The sequence below is a fragment of the Eurypyga helias genome, unplaced genomic scaffold (genome assembly GCF_000690775.1).
Source record: "Eurypyga helias isolate BGI_N326 unplaced genomic scaffold, ASM69077v1 scaffold11019, whole genome shotgun sequence".
Lineage (NCBI taxonomy): Eukaryota > Metazoa > Chordata > Aves > Eurypygiformes > Eurypygidae > Eurypyga > Eurypyga helias.
In genome coordinates this window covers 1-20,999 of record NW_010270129.1, presented here as the reverse complement: position 1 = coordinate 20,999, position 20,999 = coordinate 1, and the positions used below count along the sequence as shown (strand labels likewise).

At 47.1% G+C, this 20,999-nt stretch overlaps 1 protein-coding gene across 1 annotated transcript in view; it reads right to left on the bottom strand.

Moving 5' to 3' along the window:
• CACNA1I (calcium channel, voltage-dependent, T type, alpha 1I subunit) overlaps positions 1-16,452 on the bottom strand; it is a gene marked incomplete at both ends in the record, with an annotated part of 29,223 nt that extends 12,771 nt beyond the window's left edge. The window contains 8 exons of the mRNA XM_010158333.1: positions 180-382; positions 2,333-2,423; positions 2,883-3,038; positions 3,542-3,659; positions 4,344-4,529; positions 5,516-5,667; positions 14,339-14,742; positions 16,146-16,452. Coding sequence (XP_010156635.1) covers positions 180-382; positions 2,333-2,423; positions 2,883-3,038; positions 3,542-3,659; positions 4,344-4,529; positions 5,516-5,667; positions 14,339-14,742; positions 16,146-16,452 — 1,617 coding nt within the window. The remainder of the gene's footprint in view (positions 1-179; positions 383-2,332; positions 2,424-2,882; positions 3,039-3,541; positions 3,660-4,343; positions 4,530-5,515; positions 5,668-14,338; positions 14,743-16,145) is intronic.
• Positions 16,453-20,999: the final 4,547 nt, after the last annotated feature.

The following is a 20,999-nucleotide window of genomic DNA, read 5'->3' as shown; positions in this document are numbered from 1 at the left end:
TCAATAATCTGGAAATTTAGCTAAATAACATGAACTGACCTGGTTTCATAAAGAGGGGCAATGTGCTTGTGCTAGAAGCACTTGCAGCAGTGCAATCCTCCGCAGCAATCCCCAGATGACAGCAGAGTGTTTGGACTTCAAAAGAAGGGTACGACACACATTTCTACTTGCTCACTCACCAAAGACCGCTGGTCATAGGTCATTCTCCCCAGGGACATCACACTACTCTTCCGGGAGCCAACGGCAACGCGGATCTGGTCAGGCTGCAGGGAGTTGCGCAAAGAGCTGGTGACCCCCCCAGCAGCCACTGGTGGGTTGGAAGAGGGCAGTGATGGGTCTAAGTGTCCATTAGGTGTCACAGGAATTGCACAGAGCTTGGGATCTGGGTGGAAAGATGCAGAAAGAAGCAGAGAGAAGAAAGAAGAAGGTGGGTTCTTCACTATCCAGTGACTGTTTTGATGTTTAAGCTATTTAGCATGTTAGCAGCAAGCTAACAGAGTATTAGCTGTTTAGTATCGATCAACACTGATTCCTTCTGATTTAGGGCATTGTGGCAAAAGCGGTGCAAGCTGGGAAGACACTGAAGCATTCTCCTCAGTCCCCAAAACTGACAGCGGCTTTCCTTGGGGCCAGAGAGTTGAGCAGAGTGCTGGTCAGGTAGACTCAGGCTGACAGGCAAAGCAAGAAGCTGAACCCTGGCAGCAAGTGGAGGAGGGTGTGCTTCTGCATGCCAAGAACAGACACCTGCATCTTCAGGTCTGAACAAATACCCCTGACTGTCAGGCTGGCTATTTAAAGCAGTTAGGCTGAGAAATTGAGGAAGAGCCTAAGATGTGGGGAGACCCGCAGCCATCCATGTATTTGGGTCACCTTTAAATTCCTGTAATCATACTCTTCATCCCAGCCAATCCTACTCTAGTGGGCCTTTTCAGATGACTGATCATTGACCTTGAAGATCCAGGACACCTTTGAGAAGTGTGTTAGGTGCTGTGGACAACTATCAGCATTTGTCAGGATGGATGGAGACTATGGGGCACTGGATTTTAATGCCCAAAAGCACTGTAATAATAATTTTTGTTTGACCTATTACACAGTGAAAGACATACATCCTTGCCTGAAAGCAACAACACAGCAGTGAGTGCACCAACAGGCTCTGCAACCTCTTCCCCATCTGCCCTCCTTGGGGTTTGGTTCCTACATTCCGGGTAAGCTCTCATATGGTTCAGCCATGTAACCCAGGATCAGACTGCTGAGAAAACAGCTAAGTTGCAGGAAAAAGATGGGACAAGCCAATACTGGAGCCACTGCTCCTTGCTGCAGGAGCTGCATTTAAGCTCAGACCTGTGCCTGTGGCCCTCGTCTGGGTTACGCTGTGAGTATGCTTTGTCCCTGTCCTTGCACCTTGCTGATCCTGATCTTGTCTTGCTGAGTGGACTTCCTGGCTTGACCTCAGACCTGCCTCACCCCTGTGGACTTGCCTGGCAACCAATGAAACCCTGGCTGACCCTGGCTAGAGGCAGCGGACCTGCTCTGCTCCCCCTGTGCAAGTGCTGTGCCTTTGTCAGTGTGGTCCCTGCCCTCCTGACTGGCTGTCCCTCCCCCTCATCTCCTGGCTCGCCATACATCGGAGAGCAAGCTGCTCCCTGCCACCAAGTCCTGTCTGAAGTCTAATAGCTCTTGTAGAAAGACTTGCAGTCTTCAAGGAAAGACTTTGAGGGGTGGAGACCTTACCCAGCAGTTTGTAGGCAGACTGTTCTACCAGTTAATTATCTTTCCTTAAAAATATGTGGCTTTTTTCAGTCTGAATTTGTCTAGCTTTGGCTTCCAACCTTTACAATCTCATTATGCTTTTTTCTGCTCAATTAAAGAGCCATCTACCATCAGAAATGTCTCCTTATGGTCGGCACTTCCAGAGTGTGCGATCACATCCAGTTTCTCTAAGCTTCATTAGGCTCTTTCTATGAGGCAAGACCTACAGATTTATCCAAGTCCTTTTTAATGTGTTGGCATCCCCTATCCAAATGTGGGTCCCAGATTTGGATAGAGTGTTCCTAAAAGGGGGTCCTTGAAGCTAAGCAGAGATAGTCTCACTTCTCACTCCTAGCTGCCATTCTATAGGTCATTCAAGAACTGTTCCCCTTAGCTATAACATTCCCCAGGATGACAACACGGCTCTTTTTCCACAGATTAACTCCACAAACTACCATAAAGTTCAAAATTAAAACCAGTATGTTCTTGGAGATGGGAGTGAATTTTCTGCAGAATCTGCTTTCAGATTTCTCACTGAAGAGGAACGAGAGATAAGCAAACGAGGCTGGCTGAGCTACTGTACCTGAGCCTTCCTGGACCTCTTGGAACTGATCTAAGTCCTCCATATTCGATGAACTCTGATCTTCATCTGAGTATGACCGGTTGGCATCACCCTGGAACACACAAATGCAGAAGTTGGGAACTCAGAAATACAACAGACCATTTATTCTTGTATTTCATTGCTGGAACAACTGTAAAATCCTCCTTGGCAGCCAGGCATCAGTGTGATCACTGGACAGAGTCTCATGTGACCTGTGATGACTGACACACGGCGTTCTTGCTTTTGGGGGGACAAAGGACTCATCCTAGTAGGGTAGATAGGGTCTGTTGCACAGACCTATTGGGAACTCCCTACAGAGGGCTTGTCTCTTGCCTTGCAAGGATTGATAATGTCTTTTTTTTCCTTTTTTTTTTTTTTTTTTTTAAATTAAGCCCACCCTGAACTTAAGGGAAATGACAGAGGCGTGACACTTCAGGAGTCCTCCACCCCAGTACCACCCTCAAAGTGTCTGAAAGGCCCCCTTTTCAGCACCTCCATTCCCCCTCCCAATGAGGCCTCGATGGCAACTCACCTCAGCCTGGAACCCCTCCACGAGAATGGCCACCAGCAGGTTGAAGAGCACATAATTGCCAAACGTCATGAGAGCCACAAAGTAAAGGGATGCCCACGGTGAGGTGGAGGCCATGCCGTTATAGAGCACAACATTCCAGTCCTCCTGGGTTAGGATCTGCAACCAGGAGCAGAGGCCACATAAACACGAAGGAAGAATGCGAAGGGGGTTCTCAGAAAAGGACAGTGAAAGGATACACATCAGGACCACATCAGGCCTCTTAACTTCCCCATAAACACACACCCACTGTCACTGTCCATGTGGTACTGTCCCAATAACATTAGCTGAGGAGGAAGAAGCAAGAGTGACCATGATGGCAGCCGTGTGCTGAGGTGAAGGTTAAACAAGGGAGTTGCCACAACCGGAATGACCTTTGCATACTGTATCCCAGGAAGTATATCCTGGGGGGGATATCCTGGGATATACCCCAGGAGGGTATATCCCCCTCTCTGAAGGATACACCACACACAACTGCTCTTCCTCCAAACAACACATGCCAGAGCCTTTCCTGCAGCCTTGTGTGCTGTCAGGGGCAGGTGCAATGCTCCACAGTGAGAAAAAGCACCTCCTGATCCTCTTCACTTTGCCTCAGCCCACCCTAGAGAGCAAGGTGAGCTCACCTGAAAGACAGTGACAATAGCCCACAGCAGGGAGTCAAAATTCTTCCGGTCAGGAACTGTATCTCCTGTGTCTGTCCTGAGGCTGAACTTGCAACCAAAGATGTGCATTCCCAGGATGCTATTGGGACAAGAAGTGGAGATGGTGTCAGATATAAATATCTCTGCCACCACAATGAGCTCATCAGAGTCATTCTCTCTTACTCCCAACAACCAAATGTAAGGAGTGAGGGGTCAGACAACACAGCCAGACCACTGGGACCTATCTGTGAAGAAGGAGCTGTGTATTGCACCCCTACAGCTCACAAAAACCCCTTGCTTTCCCTCTGTACTGCCTCAGAGCTCACGCATTCCCTCCAACCTGTCCTTCCGATCTACTCTCTCCACCATTCTTGTTTGCTCTCATTTTTCTTCATCTCCCTACCACTGCATCCATGGGATGCACTGACAAACTTTATTGGTTGCTTCCTGCCGCCTTTCTGCCAGAGTCAGCCTCCAGACTAAACTGTTCCTGCAGCCAGTGATTACCAAGAGACTTCACCCATCCTGCGACGGGACATCATGCTCAACGTGCGCATTTGGTGGCAGCATTTCTCCACCCCATCCAGGCCAAATCTTCAGCGGCTGAACCCAATTTAAGACAGCAGTAACCTCAGTCTTTATGAATAAGTAATTGTTTGTCAGTGCTGCCTCAGCCTAGAGCAATGGGCAAGACAAGTCATGCAATCACGCTCTGAAGTTGCTCTCTGCATGAGCCATACAGCGCCTCTCCAAAACATGGCGAGGCAACTAACCGCCTCCTCACCTGAATATAAAGATGAAGAGCATGAGGAGCATGCAGAAGGTGGCTACGTTGTCCATAGTCTTCATCAGCACCACAAGCTGGCGGCGCAGCGCGGGCATGAAACGCACCAGCTTCAGCACCCGCAGGAGACGGAAAGTCCTCAACACGGAGAGGCCCCCGTCTGACTGGCCGATGATCTCCCAGATGCTGTGGCCCAGAGAGGCACAAGGAGCATGAGGGACAAAATGACAGACAAGTCAGCAAACAGAAGAGAGGAATAACTAATCCAGCTTTTCACCTCTGCATTGGCAGCAAGTATAAAGGGGTCAGAGAGAAAATCTGTTTGAGCAAGATATAATTAGAAGTATATCCTACAGGCTTATATTTGTGTGTAGAAAGCTGTATGTCTCCCTTAAGAACATGAACATGGCACTGCATGTTGCAGGAATGAGGAAAGGATTGCAGCTTTAAATTCCAGCAAGATGAGTTCTTCTATCACACATTAAACCTTTGTAGCATCCTTAATTTGTGCATTTTAAAAATATTTCACAGCTAATATTTGTTGTGGACTTACAAGGCATTTGCAATTGCCTCCAGTCTATAGAGGAGAGAACTGGGGCAGAAATGCTACATAGCTTGCCCAGGGTTGCCAAGTGTTAGGAAAAGACACCTTTGTCTCCCAGTCCTTGGCCTTGTGCATCAGCTCAGCTCCTCCCAGTATAGCTGCTAAATCTCTGGAGAGGAGGAGGCTCCGGGGAGATCTTATTGCAGCTTTCCAGTACCTGAAGGGTCCCACAAGGAAGCTGGGGGGAACTTTTTACAAGGGTCTGTAGTGACAGGACAAGGGGGAACGGGTTTAAATTGAAAGTGGGGAGGTGTAGATTGGATATCAGGAGGAAGTTCTTCCCAGAGAGGGTGGTGAGGCACTGGAACAGGTTGCCCAGAGAAGCTGTGGATGCCCCATCCCTGGAAGTTATCAAGGCCAGACGCGATGAGGCTTTGAGCAACCTGCCCTAGTGGAAGGTGTCCCTGCCCATGGCAGGGGGGTTGGAACTGGATGGTCTTTACGGTCCCTTCCAACCCAAACCATTCTATGATTCTATGATCCTTTTTGAAAAGGTACATGGAAACGTGCAAGCTCTGTGGTGCTCTTTTCTACACATATTTCAGTTGATCCCCAAGACCCTTGTCACCTGATGATGACGATGATACTGTCAAAGATGTTGTAGGGGTTGCGGAGGTAATCAAAGAGACCAAAAGCAGCAAGTTTCAGGATCATCTCCAGGGCAAACATGCTCGTAAAGACAACATTGCTGATCTCCAAGATGTTGGTCAATTCCTCTGGCTGGAGAGAAGGCAAATTCAAAGAGTCAGAAATGATAGATCCCTGTAATTATGGGAAATAAAGTGACACCATTCCCAGGGGATAGGCTCTGGAGGAAGCTGTGAAGTTCCCATGGGTGAGATTAGAATGAAGCTGGATAGAGCCACTTGCACCCCAACTCCTTTGTACATTTATTACCTTCATCATCAGTTATGTCCTTCAGAAATTCTTTCACTAGAGGTGGTCAGGAGCCCCACAGCCATTCACACAGCCAAGGCTGACCAAGCGTCTCCCACATCCCACTCCATACTCTGGTTCCCCAGCTAAAGGCTACTTTACTTTGTGCAAAGAACTTGAGTATTTTTTGCAGCAGGGCAAAAGTGGCTGCTCTGTGGTCAGCCTCTTTCTGCAAGGATTTCTTCCTCTGAGGTTTCCACAGGTAACTGTCACAGGATTTTTTCTGAAATTCTGAAAACATTTGAATGATAGGAGAGCAGTTCCCATCTTCATCTAATCATCGCTGCATTTCTTTGCCCCTTTCCCTTCTGTTTTTTTTTCCCTTCCCCATTTTTTTCCTTCCCCTGCTCCCCACCAAATCCTTGTTACGCATCAGTTTTCTGGTCTTGCTCCAGCAGTCTTTTCTCATGCCTCAGAGTGGTCTCAATAATTACCCAAGTGAATATCAGACTGGATGAGCAAGACAACAGGAGGGGTACACTGCTAACACCCTCCTGAAAGGGACAGCAACAGCAGTACAGGGTAAGGGAAAGATTTTGAAAGAGTACAATGGACATCAAGAGGAGAAAGGCAGAAGCACAAGGTAAAAACCTCCAGGGATGGCACAAGATGACGGTGTTGAAAAAAATAAAAAAGAAAAGAAAAAAAGGAGTTTGACCCTGCCACAGGCATTTTTTTCTGTTGAATCTCCAACACATCTTTCAGCCCCTGTGACACAGCCTTCTTCAGCAGAGCCCAATGTGTTTGTGCGTGTGAGAGAAAGTTTTAATGATTCCATCAGTGGAACAAGTCTGAGCAAATTAAATTACTCCTCCTTTTGTTTTCTGAATTAATGACTTCTTCTTCAGTGTGTGCAGCCTTGGAAACTTCTCTGACAAGGTCGGGAAAGGGTCTAGACTGTTTCCTCAGGAATGATGAAACGGTGCATAGGGGGAGACAGAGGCTGCACTGATGTCATCGATGAGGGACACCAGGATTTTGCCACCCCCTGTGAAACAGAGGCATTCCCTGCACTGAATTTGGGATGGACTCATCTGTTCAAAGTACCTCTCACTCAGGGACTAGGACTACACCAGGCCAAACAGCAAGGGCTGAGGTCTCAAACAAGGTCAGGTGCATGAGGGGTGACGCACATCTGCATATACTCACACACACACAGACATAGCTCAGGGAAACCACCACGGCAATGGCAAGGTGCAAGTGTCCCCAGAGCGAGAGAAAAACCCTGCCCAGTATTATAGGTGCCATCTAGGGGCCAGGCTAGACACCCCATGGCCTTCGGACAGCATAAGACTGCTGGGGCGAGTCAGCAGGCTGTAGCATGCTGCTGGCCATCGTCTTCCCAAGCAGCAGCTGGTGGCAACCTGCTCCAGATGAAGGTGTGCCACCTTCCCAAGCGGAGGGACAAGGCATGGCAGCTCCAATGCACTTCTTCAGGGCTCCTCTGCCCAAATTTCCATGTTTACCCTGTCACACCTCAGAGAAGGTTATATATGTGATGTTTAACCTACTGCACCACTGAGCCCCAGGTCCAAGTCTTCGAGGTGAGCCTGACCCAGGTTCTGTGGTAGCAGGCAGTACTGCTCTCACTGTTTGGATACCCATGCCAAAAACGTGGCTCACCTCTTCCTTCCCATTGGTCTGAGCTATGCCTAGCCACCAGGCTTCTCTCTTAAGCATCACATAAAATGGATGGGAACAAGAAAACTGCAAATGCCTGTTGTTCAGGGCAAGAGAGGACAGACACTCCTGGCACTGCAGAAACAAAAAAGTGATTCTCTGCAGGTCAGAGCCAGTAATTTTACCATGAACTTAGTGTTAGTGCCCACCAGGAAGGGGAGTCATGGTCTACTGCCTATGGACTGCAAAATTACTGATTTTCTGAAGCACAGCCTTTGTTGGCTGAGCCTGTTACTTATTCAGACAGTGAAAAGGGGAATGCAGTTCTGGATCTGGCCCTCCCCCTGAAGCTGGGGACTGCTTTAACCCTTGCTCTGGGACCCCCAGAGGCCCAGATCTTCCCAGGTGAGCAACTGGGAAACTGCTCCTCACACCTGTAGCTTCCGATGCTCTTTGCTAATTTCTTGCACTCCTCATTGCAGCTTTTTATTGAAATACTCCATTCCTTTACAATCAAAAAAGGGGAGATGGCTCAATTTCCATCCATAATTACATTTGAATAACAAAACCATCCTGAAATTGAGGGGAAAAGGAGGGGAGATAAGAGCGAAGAGAGAGAAAGAAGAAGCAAATGCCCCCGAGAAGGGAGAGATGAAGATCACTTCACGGAGAGCCAGGCAGTAATGACACTTGCTGGAAACATGAGGTCCATATGCTAAACAGAGATGCCAATTTCAGCCTGAATCAAACGATTATGTCAGTGAGAATGAGCAATGTAAAAAAGCGACAGGCTATGATGGTGGATTATCCTCCTCTCTGCTGTCCACACGTTCTCTCTTGTGCTGTCGTAGGGAGCAATTGATGTTTGAAAAGCCATGCCTGCATCTCGCTTGTGGAAAAGGTCACCTGTTCCCCTGTCTCTCCTTTCCTCCCTGACATCTGTTTCTCTAGTCAAGCCTCCACCTGTTAATCTTTTTCTAATGGGCTATCAATCAGCCCCAGCAAAGCATCCTTCCTAGAGAGAGGGGCAGGGAAAGGAAGGAGAGATGGGCAGAAAAAAAGGCAGCAAAAGAGGAATCAAAAAACAGAGCTGAAAAAAACAGTAAAATAAACTCACTGGCACTCAGAAGTAGAAAAGGACAGATTTTTAAAAACTGAGCAGGAAAGAAGTAAAGGCTAGGGAAGGAAGAGCAACACAAAAGGAATGAACTCCTGGACAAAAAAAAAAAAAAAACGAGAGGGTTGTGCCGCAGAGGCACACTGACTGGCTAAAGGCAGGTCCTGCATCGCAGGCGTTCCTGGAGACACGAGTGCAAACAGCCATCAGCTGGGGAACAGGGCTGCAGGGACAGAAAAACAGAGGTTGTGTCCTGTGCGGGGGTGCCCTCACACCTGGAGCAGTGTGACCCTGGGTGGCAGTGGACAATGCTGGGGGGGGGACTGTCTCCAGCCAGGGAGGTGAGAACTTGATGAAGGGGGCAAACAAAACCAGAAAAAGTGGTTCTCTCCTTTTCTTCCTGTGGACACGTGGGATCCCCAACACAATGGATGTCTCACCTCGCAGTTGTGAGAGCTCCCCAGGCTCCCACTGACAGCACTCTGGCCCCCTTAGCAAGGCTTCCTCCTCCCAGGCCAGCTAGGTTTATCTAGAAACTCTAAACTGAAGTGTCCAGAAGGAAATGCCTGAACTCACAGCTATTTTAGTCTAAGCAAAGTCAGGGAGCACCAGAAATCTCCCCACAAGAAATCTGTTAATATCGCCAAGCCAGGATAGACTGGTTTACCCATCCCACTAGGGGAGAAACAGAACTGTGTGACCTGAGTACTGGGGTGAGGAGGGTGGTTTGAAGAGGAGTGAGATCTCAAGGAGCAAAGCATGCCCAAAGACAGTATTTTAACCAGACTGGTTCACCTACTCTGCATGTGGAACTCTTTTTCCAAACCTGTGAAACTCCCTAACTCACGTCTTCGTGACACAAAGTCCTTCAGCCCTAACAATGTAGATCAGACACTGGGAGGGAAATGTGTGATTCAGATCTCCTGCCCATTGAGCAGCAACTAGAACTGGGGCAACTAAGGGCAGTGGCTCAGCTTTTCTCCCTCTTTTCTGTTTCTTACTAATTAGCATCGGAGTTCGTATGTCAGATCAGACTGAAAATGTAACTAGTCCATCACCTGACAGCAGCCAGAAACTCCTGCACTGTAGGAAAGGTTAAGAATACGCAGGAAACCATGAAGCCCCTGCAGGAGAAGTCTCTCCTAACCCGGGGTAAATCTGCAGCTGTCTAGAAAGTGAAGAATAATTGATGTGATCTATGCAGACCGGCCCTACCAAACCCTACCTGTACATCACTGTCGCTGAGAACAGGAGAGAGAAATATTCCATACAGAGGTCTCTCTAGCCTGTCCATTTTTACTCACCATTTCAAAGTCACTTAACAGTGATCAGAAGAGATAGAAATCAGCCACGGAACATACCAACCAGCCACCCCACAAGCACAACCAATGCAGGATTTTGTGATGTTTTGTTATACCCTAGATTTACAAGACTGAAGTAATGTGGTTTCATCTACCACCCCAGGGAGACTGTTTCATCATTTACTAAATGTCAGTATGATGAGCTGGCTTGGACATTTGCTGAATGTTTCTGACAAGCAGCAAATAGTAAAAAGAGAAGCAATAACTGTAAAATATGAACTTGTGGATGCAATAAATGCTGGTATAAAGGGAAATCACACAGGCTAAAGAATATGAATGTACTGATCCACAGGGCTGGTCTAGTTAGGAAACAAGGGATTGTCTCCTGATCCACACAAGACAGACCTCATAAAGTATTGATCTGATGTACAAAGGAATACTGTAAGTAGATACTGTAGAAGATAAATCAAGTTACTCATCAAATGTCTCATTTGCTACTAATGGCAAAGAATCTTGGAGTCCAACAGGCCATTCAAGAAATACATGAGAAAGGTAGCCTGGGACATTTAGCTGGGCCCAGCCTTTCATCCTAATGCTGAATAAGGGAAAAAAGGGAGCAACACTAGATCCTCTGTGAATACTAAAAAAAGTAAGCCTCTTAAAAAGATCCTTCTGGACAGCCATAAGCATCTAATATCTTGATTTTCTACACTGGATTTTAAAAATAGGCACTTCCAAGTAGAAGCAGATCTGAAGAACAGCAAAAACCACTTTAAGCAGGACAAAGCTTGAAATTATGGATTTTGGCTTGTGCAATGTCCCAGCAATATCTGAAGGCCTAACACTGAGGATATTACATGGTATAATGCACACTGATGGATTTGAATAAACTTATCTATTTACAAGTGATAACTTGTGATAAGCTTAAGGATTAAAAATGACTCATAGCAGTGCAGTTTGTCCCAAAATGAATTTATTTCCCTCACAAGAAATGTATAAGCGGATGGGAAGTTGCCTTGGCCACACACACAGGACAGGACATGGGACTGGATGGATAAGTTAAAGCCAAATTCCAAGATGATTTGGATACGAGTAAAGTGGTTTGAGTTGTTGAGGTTAAGTTTCCTGGCAGAAAAACACTGTGAACATTAAAGCCCTGAATTGTAACAAAGAGAAAATTTTAACGTGTGTTTTTCTTTCTGTTGGCCAAGGCACAGGAATCAAAGATGAGGCTTGCACATGGACTCTGACCCCAGGCTCCTATGTTTCTGCACTTGAACCTTGTGCCTGGTTCCTGCAGCCTCTCTGACTCCCTAAGCTGATGGTTGGTGGGTGCTTCAGTCAGCAGGCCAGCTCACCCATGTGTAGTCCATGAACAAATGGAGCAGCAAGGAGCTGACAGATGTGCCATGAGCTGCTCCCAGAACTGCTCAAACCTGTGACACCTTCACACATGTCCTTCTGCCCAGCCAGGTATGTCCCCAGAGAGTGGCTGGGGTTGTCATTTCTTATGCACCAGAAAATAAAAGCTCTATACGCTTTAGCTCTGGGCCAGGAGACATTCATATGATGCAGTGGCTGAAGCAACAGAAGCTACTTCAGTCATAGAATGGCATCACCCTGCAACTCACAGATATCTGTGGGCAGAGGGGGTTTTGCTGGATATCGTTCTGTGAACATTTGTGTTTCTGGGAGGAAAAACAACAAGAAAAAGAGAAAGGAAGGAGAGAAAAGGAGGCAAGGAAGCGCCAGTCTGAGATGTATTGATAGCATGGCTTGAGAAAAACTGAAATGGAGCAAAGGGAAGTGCAAATGCCTTGTGCTTTTGAGTTAACTGCTGACTGAAAAGGACCTGGAATTCATAGTATGGTCTGAATAGCTTTTTTTTTAATGTTCTTGTGCCAGGGGAACAGGATTCAGTACACACACTTTAAATAAACAGGCTGCACCACATTTTTCAGTTATGATCAATTCAGCTGACATCTCTTTCTAGTAGAAACAGCATGCAGTGTCATAAGCTTTTACTAACTACTTACGAATAAAAAGTGATAGCATAACTTTAAGGACATGTCATTAAATAACCTGCTACTAGAAAACCCAAGGTTGGAGGCAGATCCCAGTCTGCTGTGGGCTGTACAAACACAGCAGAGGCAACCTAGAAGGGCTTAAATCTGCACACACAATAGCCAGAACATGAGAGTAAATTCTATACCTCTAGCTCAAATATTATTCTGCTAAACTCTTAATTCACACTGTCTCCAATAAACCAAAATGAACAATGGCGCTCTCTGCTTGGTGCTCACATCTTTAAAACATCAGCGGGCAGTTTTCATACTGTCCTGGGCTTCAACCCTTAGTCATCTCTCTGCTACGTGATAAATACATAGCTCTTTTTTATCTATTTTCATGAGTCAACCCCTCCAGCCTCTTCTTCATTCCCCTCTCCTCTGAGCTCCTGCCAGTATTTTTCTCATACTGAAGCATCCAGTGCAGTTTTGCATTCTGGGATCAAATTAAGGTTTCCCATCCTTGTACCAGAAACTAGCTGGGCTTTGAAAAATGGTCCAGTGCTTGGTACATGGGTGGGATCCAGACATCTGGGGCTTCAAATATTGGCTCAGACGCTGTGTTGCCTCAAACAGGGAATTTAAGACACTCTGGGTCTCAGGATACCTCCATCCTGATACAGCACAGGACAAATCCGAGTGCCTCGCTTGAACCAGACTCGGTGCTTTTCTCTTTGCTGCCCAAGACTGTGTTCAGAACTAGACTTCACTTTGGCTCCAAAGCTTCAATGCAGTCAGCATCTCAGCAGTGTAGCGCTCTCTTATTTTTGTGATCTGGGTAGACATGTGGAGCAAATCATGGTCACATTCAGACTGGCGGCACAGATCTAAGACATGGATGTACAGCATGGACTCCTTTAAAGTAAAGCGCAGCAGAGCAGCCAGCCAGCAATGCAGATGCAAGGTCATGGGCGTGCTTAACACCCTCTGAAGCTGGCTCTGCACATCACAAAGTAGATGCAGCCTCTGTTTCCCAGCCATAAAAAGAGGGCACACAATCCTTCTCCCTCTCACAAGTCTATCATTAGGATAAAATGCACTGCTGACTCAGAGCTGCCTGCAAACTATTGTCATGAAAGGCAAACCTGTGCCCACACCTGCTGTGTGTGTCTGAGCTATTGTGCTGGGTTTGGCTGGGGTAGAGTTAATTTTATTCATAATAGCTAGTATGAGGCTATATTTTGGATTTGTGCTGAAAAGAATGTTGGTAACACTGATGTTTTTAGTTGTTGCCAAGCTATGTTTGTGTCAATTCAAGGACTTTCTCAGTTTCTCATATTGCCCTGGTGTACCCGGCTTCTTCTCTGCAAGAAACTGGGGAGGATACACAGCCAGGACAGCTGACCCAAACTGACCAAAGGGGTACTTCATGCCATAAGATGTCATGCTCAGTATATAAGCTTATCTTAATAGGTCAGGGAGGATTACTGCTTGGGGACTGGCTGGGTGTCAGTCAGTGGGTGGTGAGTGGTGTTTGGTTTTGGTTTTTTCCCCCCTGGGTTTTGACTCTCTCTATTGTTTTTTCTTTACATGTTATCATCATTACTTATTATCATTATTAGTAGTAGCAGTATCATTTTATTTCAATTATTAAACTGTTCTTATCCCAACCCATGAGTCTTATTACCTTTATCCCCCAATTCTCTACCCCACCCTCTCATGCAAGTGAGCAGCTGTGTGATGCTTAGTTGCTGACTGGGGTTAAACCATGACACCTATCTATCACTTCTTACTGTCAGGGCAAGGGAGAGGCTCAAGCCATCTGAGGCCCCAAAATGACTGGAGATGGGAGATGGTGCTTTTCATAGCCTTCTTATATAGATAGGCTGTGCTCAGGCATCTCTTAATTAAGCTGGAAAGGCTAGCAAGCTGATGGATTTGAATTGAGATGCTGGTGAAGTGTCTGTGACATCCCCAGAGGGCACATTAAATTAACCAAATAGACTAAGGATTCAGTAAGCTAATGAAAAGAGAAATGAGGGAGAGATATGAGGAAGATAGAAGAGACAATGGTGAAGGAGAGAGAAGCAGATGGAAAGAGAAGATAGGGTAAAAAAGAAAGACAGAAGGTTAAAAGTGAGCAGGGACAAGAGAAAGAAGGATTGAAAAGAGGCGAGAGGAAAATACATGGAGATAGCAAAAGTGATTAAGTGCAGGGATAAGGAGGACAAGACCCTGAAAGATCCTGAGGCTTTCTCCAGAGGCATGCTGGGACCATCTGTGCTGTGGCCTGGGGTCCAAATTGCTCAATTTCTGCCTCCGCCGAGTTGCATCAGCCGCTCAGTGAGACCGTAACCCTGAGCAGGACTGACTGGCCCTTGCTGCCCACTCTAAGCCCTGAGGTGCCTTACCTGCTCGTGGTGCTCGATGCCCATGCTGATAGTATTCACCAGGATTGCAATCATGATCCCACGGTTGAAGTACTTGCTATCCACAATCCCTCGAAGCTTGACCCTCACTTCTCGCCACATGTCACTGCAGATCTTCAGCCGTCCACCTTCTTCTACCTCCTCCTCCTCCTTCTCCAGCCCTGAGGCACCCTGGTCCTCTCTGCTGCCCTCTCCCTCCTCTTCGCTGGCTCCTCCATCCTCCTGGTCTGAGTCAGCACTATCCAGGACAGAGAGCCTTCGGGATGCTTTGTGCTCCCCCCTATGGCATCGGGGGCAGTTGGTGGGGTCAGAGGTTGCTGTTACAGCAATGGGCTGGACCAAGCCCTGAGGAGGACAGTCAAGAGAGTTGTGCTGCTGGCAAAGCCCTGGGGAGAGAAATGATTCCACTTAAAGGGGAAGGCTTTGAAAAAAACATTGAAACTGGGAACCTGTTTGGCTTTTGGGTATTTAGACAGGGTAACTAGGATTTTCATCTGCAAGGATGATTAAACACTGGCCCATGTTCATAAATAAAAGCCATTGCTGCTGGGGGCTTTACGCTGACTGGCTGTGTCACCAGAAAAGCACAGTACTGTTCAGCTGCCAGTGATGAGGCTCGATGGGGGTTCATGTCCATCAGAGCAAGAGCTGTTTTGTCTGATGCAGGAATCACAGCTTGACACTTAGTAGCTTATGTTAAGCGAGAACTAAGGGAAAAACGATCACAAGGGCTGCTTTTGGCCTGAACTGCTACAAGTGGGGTCCGAGAACCCACACACTGAGCTGAACTCCCTAAATTAGGGAAGCTGCATTAGCAAAGCATCTCAAGAAGCCAGAAAAGGTAGGCAAGAACACTTCCTCCTGATAGTCCGTGCACTCTGAATCAGAACAGATCTCTTAACTTCAATGAGAAAACTTAAGTTTGTGTTGCCCGATCCTCCAGTTGGGCCTGGAAGATTAAATGGACACTGGGGGAACAAAGTAATTAATTCATTAACACTGTGCATGAAGCCTGCAGAAACTTTTCTTCCAGCAAGTACAAAAAATGCAAGAATGAGTATATGCAAGACCAGCTAAAGGAAAATCCACCTTTTTGCTTGTTAATGGGAGCATAACTTAGGAAAGGCACTGGCAGGCAGTTAATGCTAACTCTATAAACCCATTTTTACAGCCACTTTTCAGGTCAGAAATTCAATTTAAATGGTATCTCATGCCTAATTTTACACAACAGCATGTGCTCCCATCAAGAGAAATTGTCTCCATTGCCCCTGCATATCAAACTGACTCCTCCAGTATTGCTCCCTTGGTTCAGGAGACACCCTAGTGCAATGCTATTCCCTTTGCCTCCCTTTTGAGGTCCCACAGCAACTCAGTTTGGGAGAAGAGCTTTGGAGGACCTGCTGTGTCACCGAGTCCAATCCCACTCTATCACAGCCTCCTAACAATTCTCTCCCCAAAACTGCTATTGTCACCCTGCTATACTTGACCTGGAGCCCATTACAAGCCTCAGCCAGTGCCTTTAATATTCGCCAGTTATGGTCTTGGGGTTCCAGACCTGGGTTTCCCATGTTCCCTGCTGCTCACCCCTGGTTCATTCCCATTCTTGCTGGTCATCCCCACCTTGCTGGTCCAATGCGCTGGCCATGGCCCCATGCTCAATGGCCAATGTTAATTCTAATCCCGTGCCTTGTACATGCAGGACCTTTAGCAAGTTGGCACAGGGAGATTCTCCCTGTTACTCTCACACTTCCACTATTGGCATTGCCAGCCTTACCCACGCAATCCTTACTGTAGTGCCTCTGGCTTTTCCTGTTCACGCCTAGCTTGGCATCACTCGGCTCCACGTGGCCCTGGCGCCGGCTCTGTATGCTGTTGTACAGCCCAAGGGTACGGCGTTTGGCTTTGCGCATGATGTGGCAGACGTATTGGAAGATCTCCTCGTAGCAGTCTCCTGGCTCCATGTAGCTGGCGACAGTGCTGGAGGAGAGGTACCGGGCCCTCTGCTCCTGCATCAGCTGGTGCTCCCGTTGTTTGGTCTCCGAGAACTGCGTGGCGATGACCACCAGGCACAGGTTAATCATGAAGAAGGAGCCCACCTAGGAGCAAAGGGGAAGAAGGGACAGTCAGTGTCAGCATGAGGAAGAACATGCAGGAGGGCAATGTAAGAGGAGAGAGGAGAGTAAAGTGTCTGGAGGCAGACAGAGGAATGGGAACCAGTCTTTGTACGGAAATAAGATTTCTGAGAAAGCCAGAGCTGGCTGAGCTTGGTTTTGACAACTTACTCGATGTCATTTCCATGCAGAATTTAGAGCTCTAAACTGGAATTCAGGAAACACAAGCCTGACTTCGGCAGGCTTTGGGACCTTTAGGAAGTCACTTAGAAGTTACCTGCAAAGCATCTGATGAAAACTGGACGTTTGCTTTCCTCCTCTTTTGTCTTAAGCAAACGGCCGAAGACAGAGGACCAGTTTAGTAGTTTGCTTTCTATTCTGCTTGATCTTTTACTAACAGAAAAATCATGCACTGTCATTTCGGGTCTTTAATTCTTAGAGAACATGTCAGTATTCTTGGAGCATTTTATTTATTTCTACCATTTACACCTTAATTTACCATAAAGAGAGATGGTACATTGCTGAAATGAATGAGCTCTTGAAATCAAAGAGGAGTTTACAAAAATGAGTGACTTTGAGAAGGACACTAAATTATCTGGCAAAACAGTGCTTCCTTGCTTGTTTTCTATTCTTCCAATACTAGGCATATTATATTAGATCTTATTTTACTTGTCCTCCAGCCAGGCTTTCCACTTAGAATACAAAACCAACCACAACCCACTCCCCAGGTTTCTTAGAAACACAACAAAATGTACAAGTTCTTCCTATTCTCCCTACAGAAGCCAAAAAGTCTAGCAGGCTTCTTTTACACCTTTGCATGCTCCCTTTAATATTCCTTTGCCTCAGTTTTCCTACCTGTAAAATGGAGAAAATGTTTCTTGGTGCTGACTGGAGGTAAAAATCCCACTGTCAGCGTTAGATATTATGAAATCACAGATGAATCTCCACTAGTTACGTTTAGGATAAAACCTGGGATTAATATGAAGAGAATTTCACACATAGAGGGGCTGGGTACACATCCAAAATCATTCTCAAAAGCTACGATGCCCTGAGTGGTGCCTACTCCCCTGCAGAGCTGTAAGCGGCAATATGGCATTGATAAAACGCAGAATCTGATCTCTGACCAAGGACCACACATCTGTGCTGCTCTGAAATGGGCTCTGCGGCGCAGCCCTTGGGAGAAGAGGAAGCTCCAGCTCAAGATTTCTGCTTCCCCTGGAGCATCCCTGCTATGGGACATCCTCACACTGTGTTCCTCCTGTATGCACCCCCACAGGATCCAGTCTCACCTCCCTGTCTCTCCTTTTCGAGCAAACAGTTCTGACACAGAGCTGGATCTAGTCCTGCCCTTATCTCCTCTCATATAACCCTTCCAGCAAAGGGCAGCGGGTGAGCAAAGGTGACAATAACCCAACCCTCGTGCATGGAGAAGGTGGAGGTTCTTTCAGCAAGTACCCCAGCTTGTGTTACCTATCTCAGCAGCCTTCCTCTCAGTGCACAGCCCTTGCCACCCCCCCACCAGCCTGTCCCCTTGGTTGTCCCTTTCTCTTGCACACAGGTGCCCAGCAGCTCTGTCCGGAGGCTCAATACAGCGGTTCCCCATATTTCAAAGGGGAGGTGTCCCTGCTAGTACCTGAATAAGCCTTCAAAACACGAAGTCCTTCCCAACTAGATTCAGCATAAGGACAATAAACCATCTCAAAATAAAGGGCTTTTTCTTTTTTTTTTCTCTTCCTCTCAGCCCGCTTCAAAGCTGTTCTAATTCTGTTTCCCTTCATCACTGAACCCTTCTCTTCCCTCCCCTCCTGCCCGCATTTCAGCCTATTTTCCCTTCAGCTTCTGTACGTGGCCTTGAAAATTAAAACAACGCCTCGTTTGGATTCCTTCGCCTTCCCCCAAGATTCTCCCTAGTCCGTGATGTCGTGCATGTTTTCACTGATGACTGAGAATCTAAATTCTCCTCTGATGCACACTCTTGTCCTTTTACCGCTCAGCACCACACACAGTCGGGATTGCCCATTCAGTTATCTCCCTCAGCTTGCCCTGCGCTAGGCAGGGCTGGGAGCTGTACACCAGCTGGGCATGCATCTCGGGAACACGAATTGTGACACTGCCCAAGACTTGGCAACTTCCAACAACTCCAAAACCAACACCCTATTAAGACTTGCAACACCTTCTCTGCAGGCTACAAGCAGAGGGGACGAGGGCAACAAGATGCCTGCAGTAGGGTCACACTGTACACCTGGGGTTGAAGCCGGAGCAGGGTTCAGGTTTCACATCACCAAGCCCTGTTCTCACAGGCACCATCTGCTGTGATCTCCCATCAGACGACCAAAAAGGAGAGGAGTGAGAAGACTGGATATGGCAGCTAACCCCCAGTCCTTAAGACTCTTAGCTAGGAACATCAAACACAGAAGACATGAGCTTGTTTAATCCTTAAGACGACAGGCAAGTCCATAAACTCTAAGGCTCTGCCAAGCTTGACAATGCCACCCAGCTAGCAGAAGGACAGGAAGGGTCCCATATGGCTTGTAACTGAGTGATCCATCTCAGCTAGCTGAGCAGGGAGACCAAAAGTGTCTGACATGGAGTCAGACAAAGCACCCGAGCGAGGCAGGAGGAGACCGTTGATTCAGAGCCCCGACACAGCAGTTTGTTCAGCCCTGAGACGGAGCTGTACTTTGATGAAGCAGATCCTGGCCTTGTTCAGCCCAAGGTAGGATCCCTGTCGCTTCAATATCTAATAAAACATGAGTGGTGCTGGAGATGCTGACTTACTTGCCCGTTATTTTTATTGCTTATGTCTGGATATCCAGCTTGTCTTCTGAAGCCCACGTGTGTAAGCACAGAGCACTTCAAGGAGGCCACTGACTGCTGCAATGTGCATGCCAGCCTGAGAGTTCAGAAAAAGCTTTCTCTAGTTCAGGAGCCACACCAGTGGCCAAGTATCTGGAGAGGTGACGGAGACAGCTGGACCTCCAGCAGGAAGACCCCAATTAAACACTGACAGAGAGGTGAGCAGAGAAACCCAGGCCTTTCAGCCATGGAGAAGGATAAAGGCTGGAAGGATTTCATGAGACTTGAAGAGGGATTGTCATTTCTATAAGACTTAATGAAACTAAGTGACAGCAAGTTCACACTCGCTTTATGTTGCAAAAGATGCATTACATGTGCAAAGAAGGTAACAGAAAGGCTAAACACTTTCTTGGTCTAACTCCATCAAAGGCAAAGGGAATATCCCATCTAGCATATGGCTCCTTTGTTCTGAGCAGTCCCCAGAGTAAGTTGAGGTTCGTATGCTCCTGTGTTTGATGGAAATAAACCTACGTGACTTCTGCAAACGAGGAGGGAGTGTCTAGAAATGTCAATGACACTCCGCAGTAAAATCTCAGGTGGAGTGTTTAATTGAGGGTTTTCAGCACCTGCAAATTCAGCGACAAAGTTTGAATCACTGGGAATCCACATGAGGCGAGCCAGCACTAGAAGGATGCTCCTGCTGAGAAACCAAAAACGCACTGACAGCACTTACGTAGTTTGGAGCAGGGGGTGAGGGGCAGTTTTTGGAACTGGCCCACAGGGGATGGGCATGCCCACCCCAGTGGTTAAACAGTGACTCTGCACAGTCCTTCCTGGCTCTGGGGGAGACTGTGAGACAAGGAGTAAATCCTGTGCCGAACTGCACGCTGTACACATCTGGGTATCTTAGCCACGTTGCTCAAAGTGAAAATGCAAGTGGGTATTATCTGTTGCATGATGCGGAACCTGAACAAACTTCATGGGAAATTACTGTTTTCTGAACTCACAAAAAGCAGTGGATGTTCAGCTTGCCTTTGGGAACAGAGCTGGGGGGAACTCTCCCCCATCCTGTGCAGTCATACCTCTGCACTGTCTCTCCTTGGGACTTCCCTGCCTCAAAGTAGAAGTAGCATTCCTCAAGGTGTATTTCACCTCTGCTGTCCTGGCTCATGCTTCAGCCCACTGGGACCAGGTCATCTTTCTGTTTTTCTCTCCTCATCTTTCCCTTATGATGTTAGAAGGCCAAAAGGCAGGGAGAAATAAAGGATACCATGAAGAATCAGCTTTTTTGTATGTTCTCTGACCTGAATGGACCAACAGATTATTTTTTTTTGTGCCATTCCTCATGTGTACAGGCTGCAGAATTTCTCCCAGAAACTGGATTAAGGTTTGTTTGCTCTCAAGTCACTACATGTCAGTTTGAACTTAAACTAGATCCTGTGCCAGCTGAGTCTGTTAATATTATTGTGTGACTGCTTCTAGAGATCCTATCTCTAGGAGGGTATGGCCACATAGGACAAGTAGTAGGTGAAGAGCAGAGTCTTAGACAGGTCCATTCAGCAGCCCATCCAAGTGCATGTAGGCCTCAGTAAGGACCTCAGCGTGTATTTCCAAGTGACCCAGAACTAAATTGCACCTACCATGTACAGATTTTACACTTCCCGTAAGTCATCTTATGTCTTTCCCTCCTACTCTTGACACTGATTGCCATTCTGCAGATGACACCAAGCTGTGTG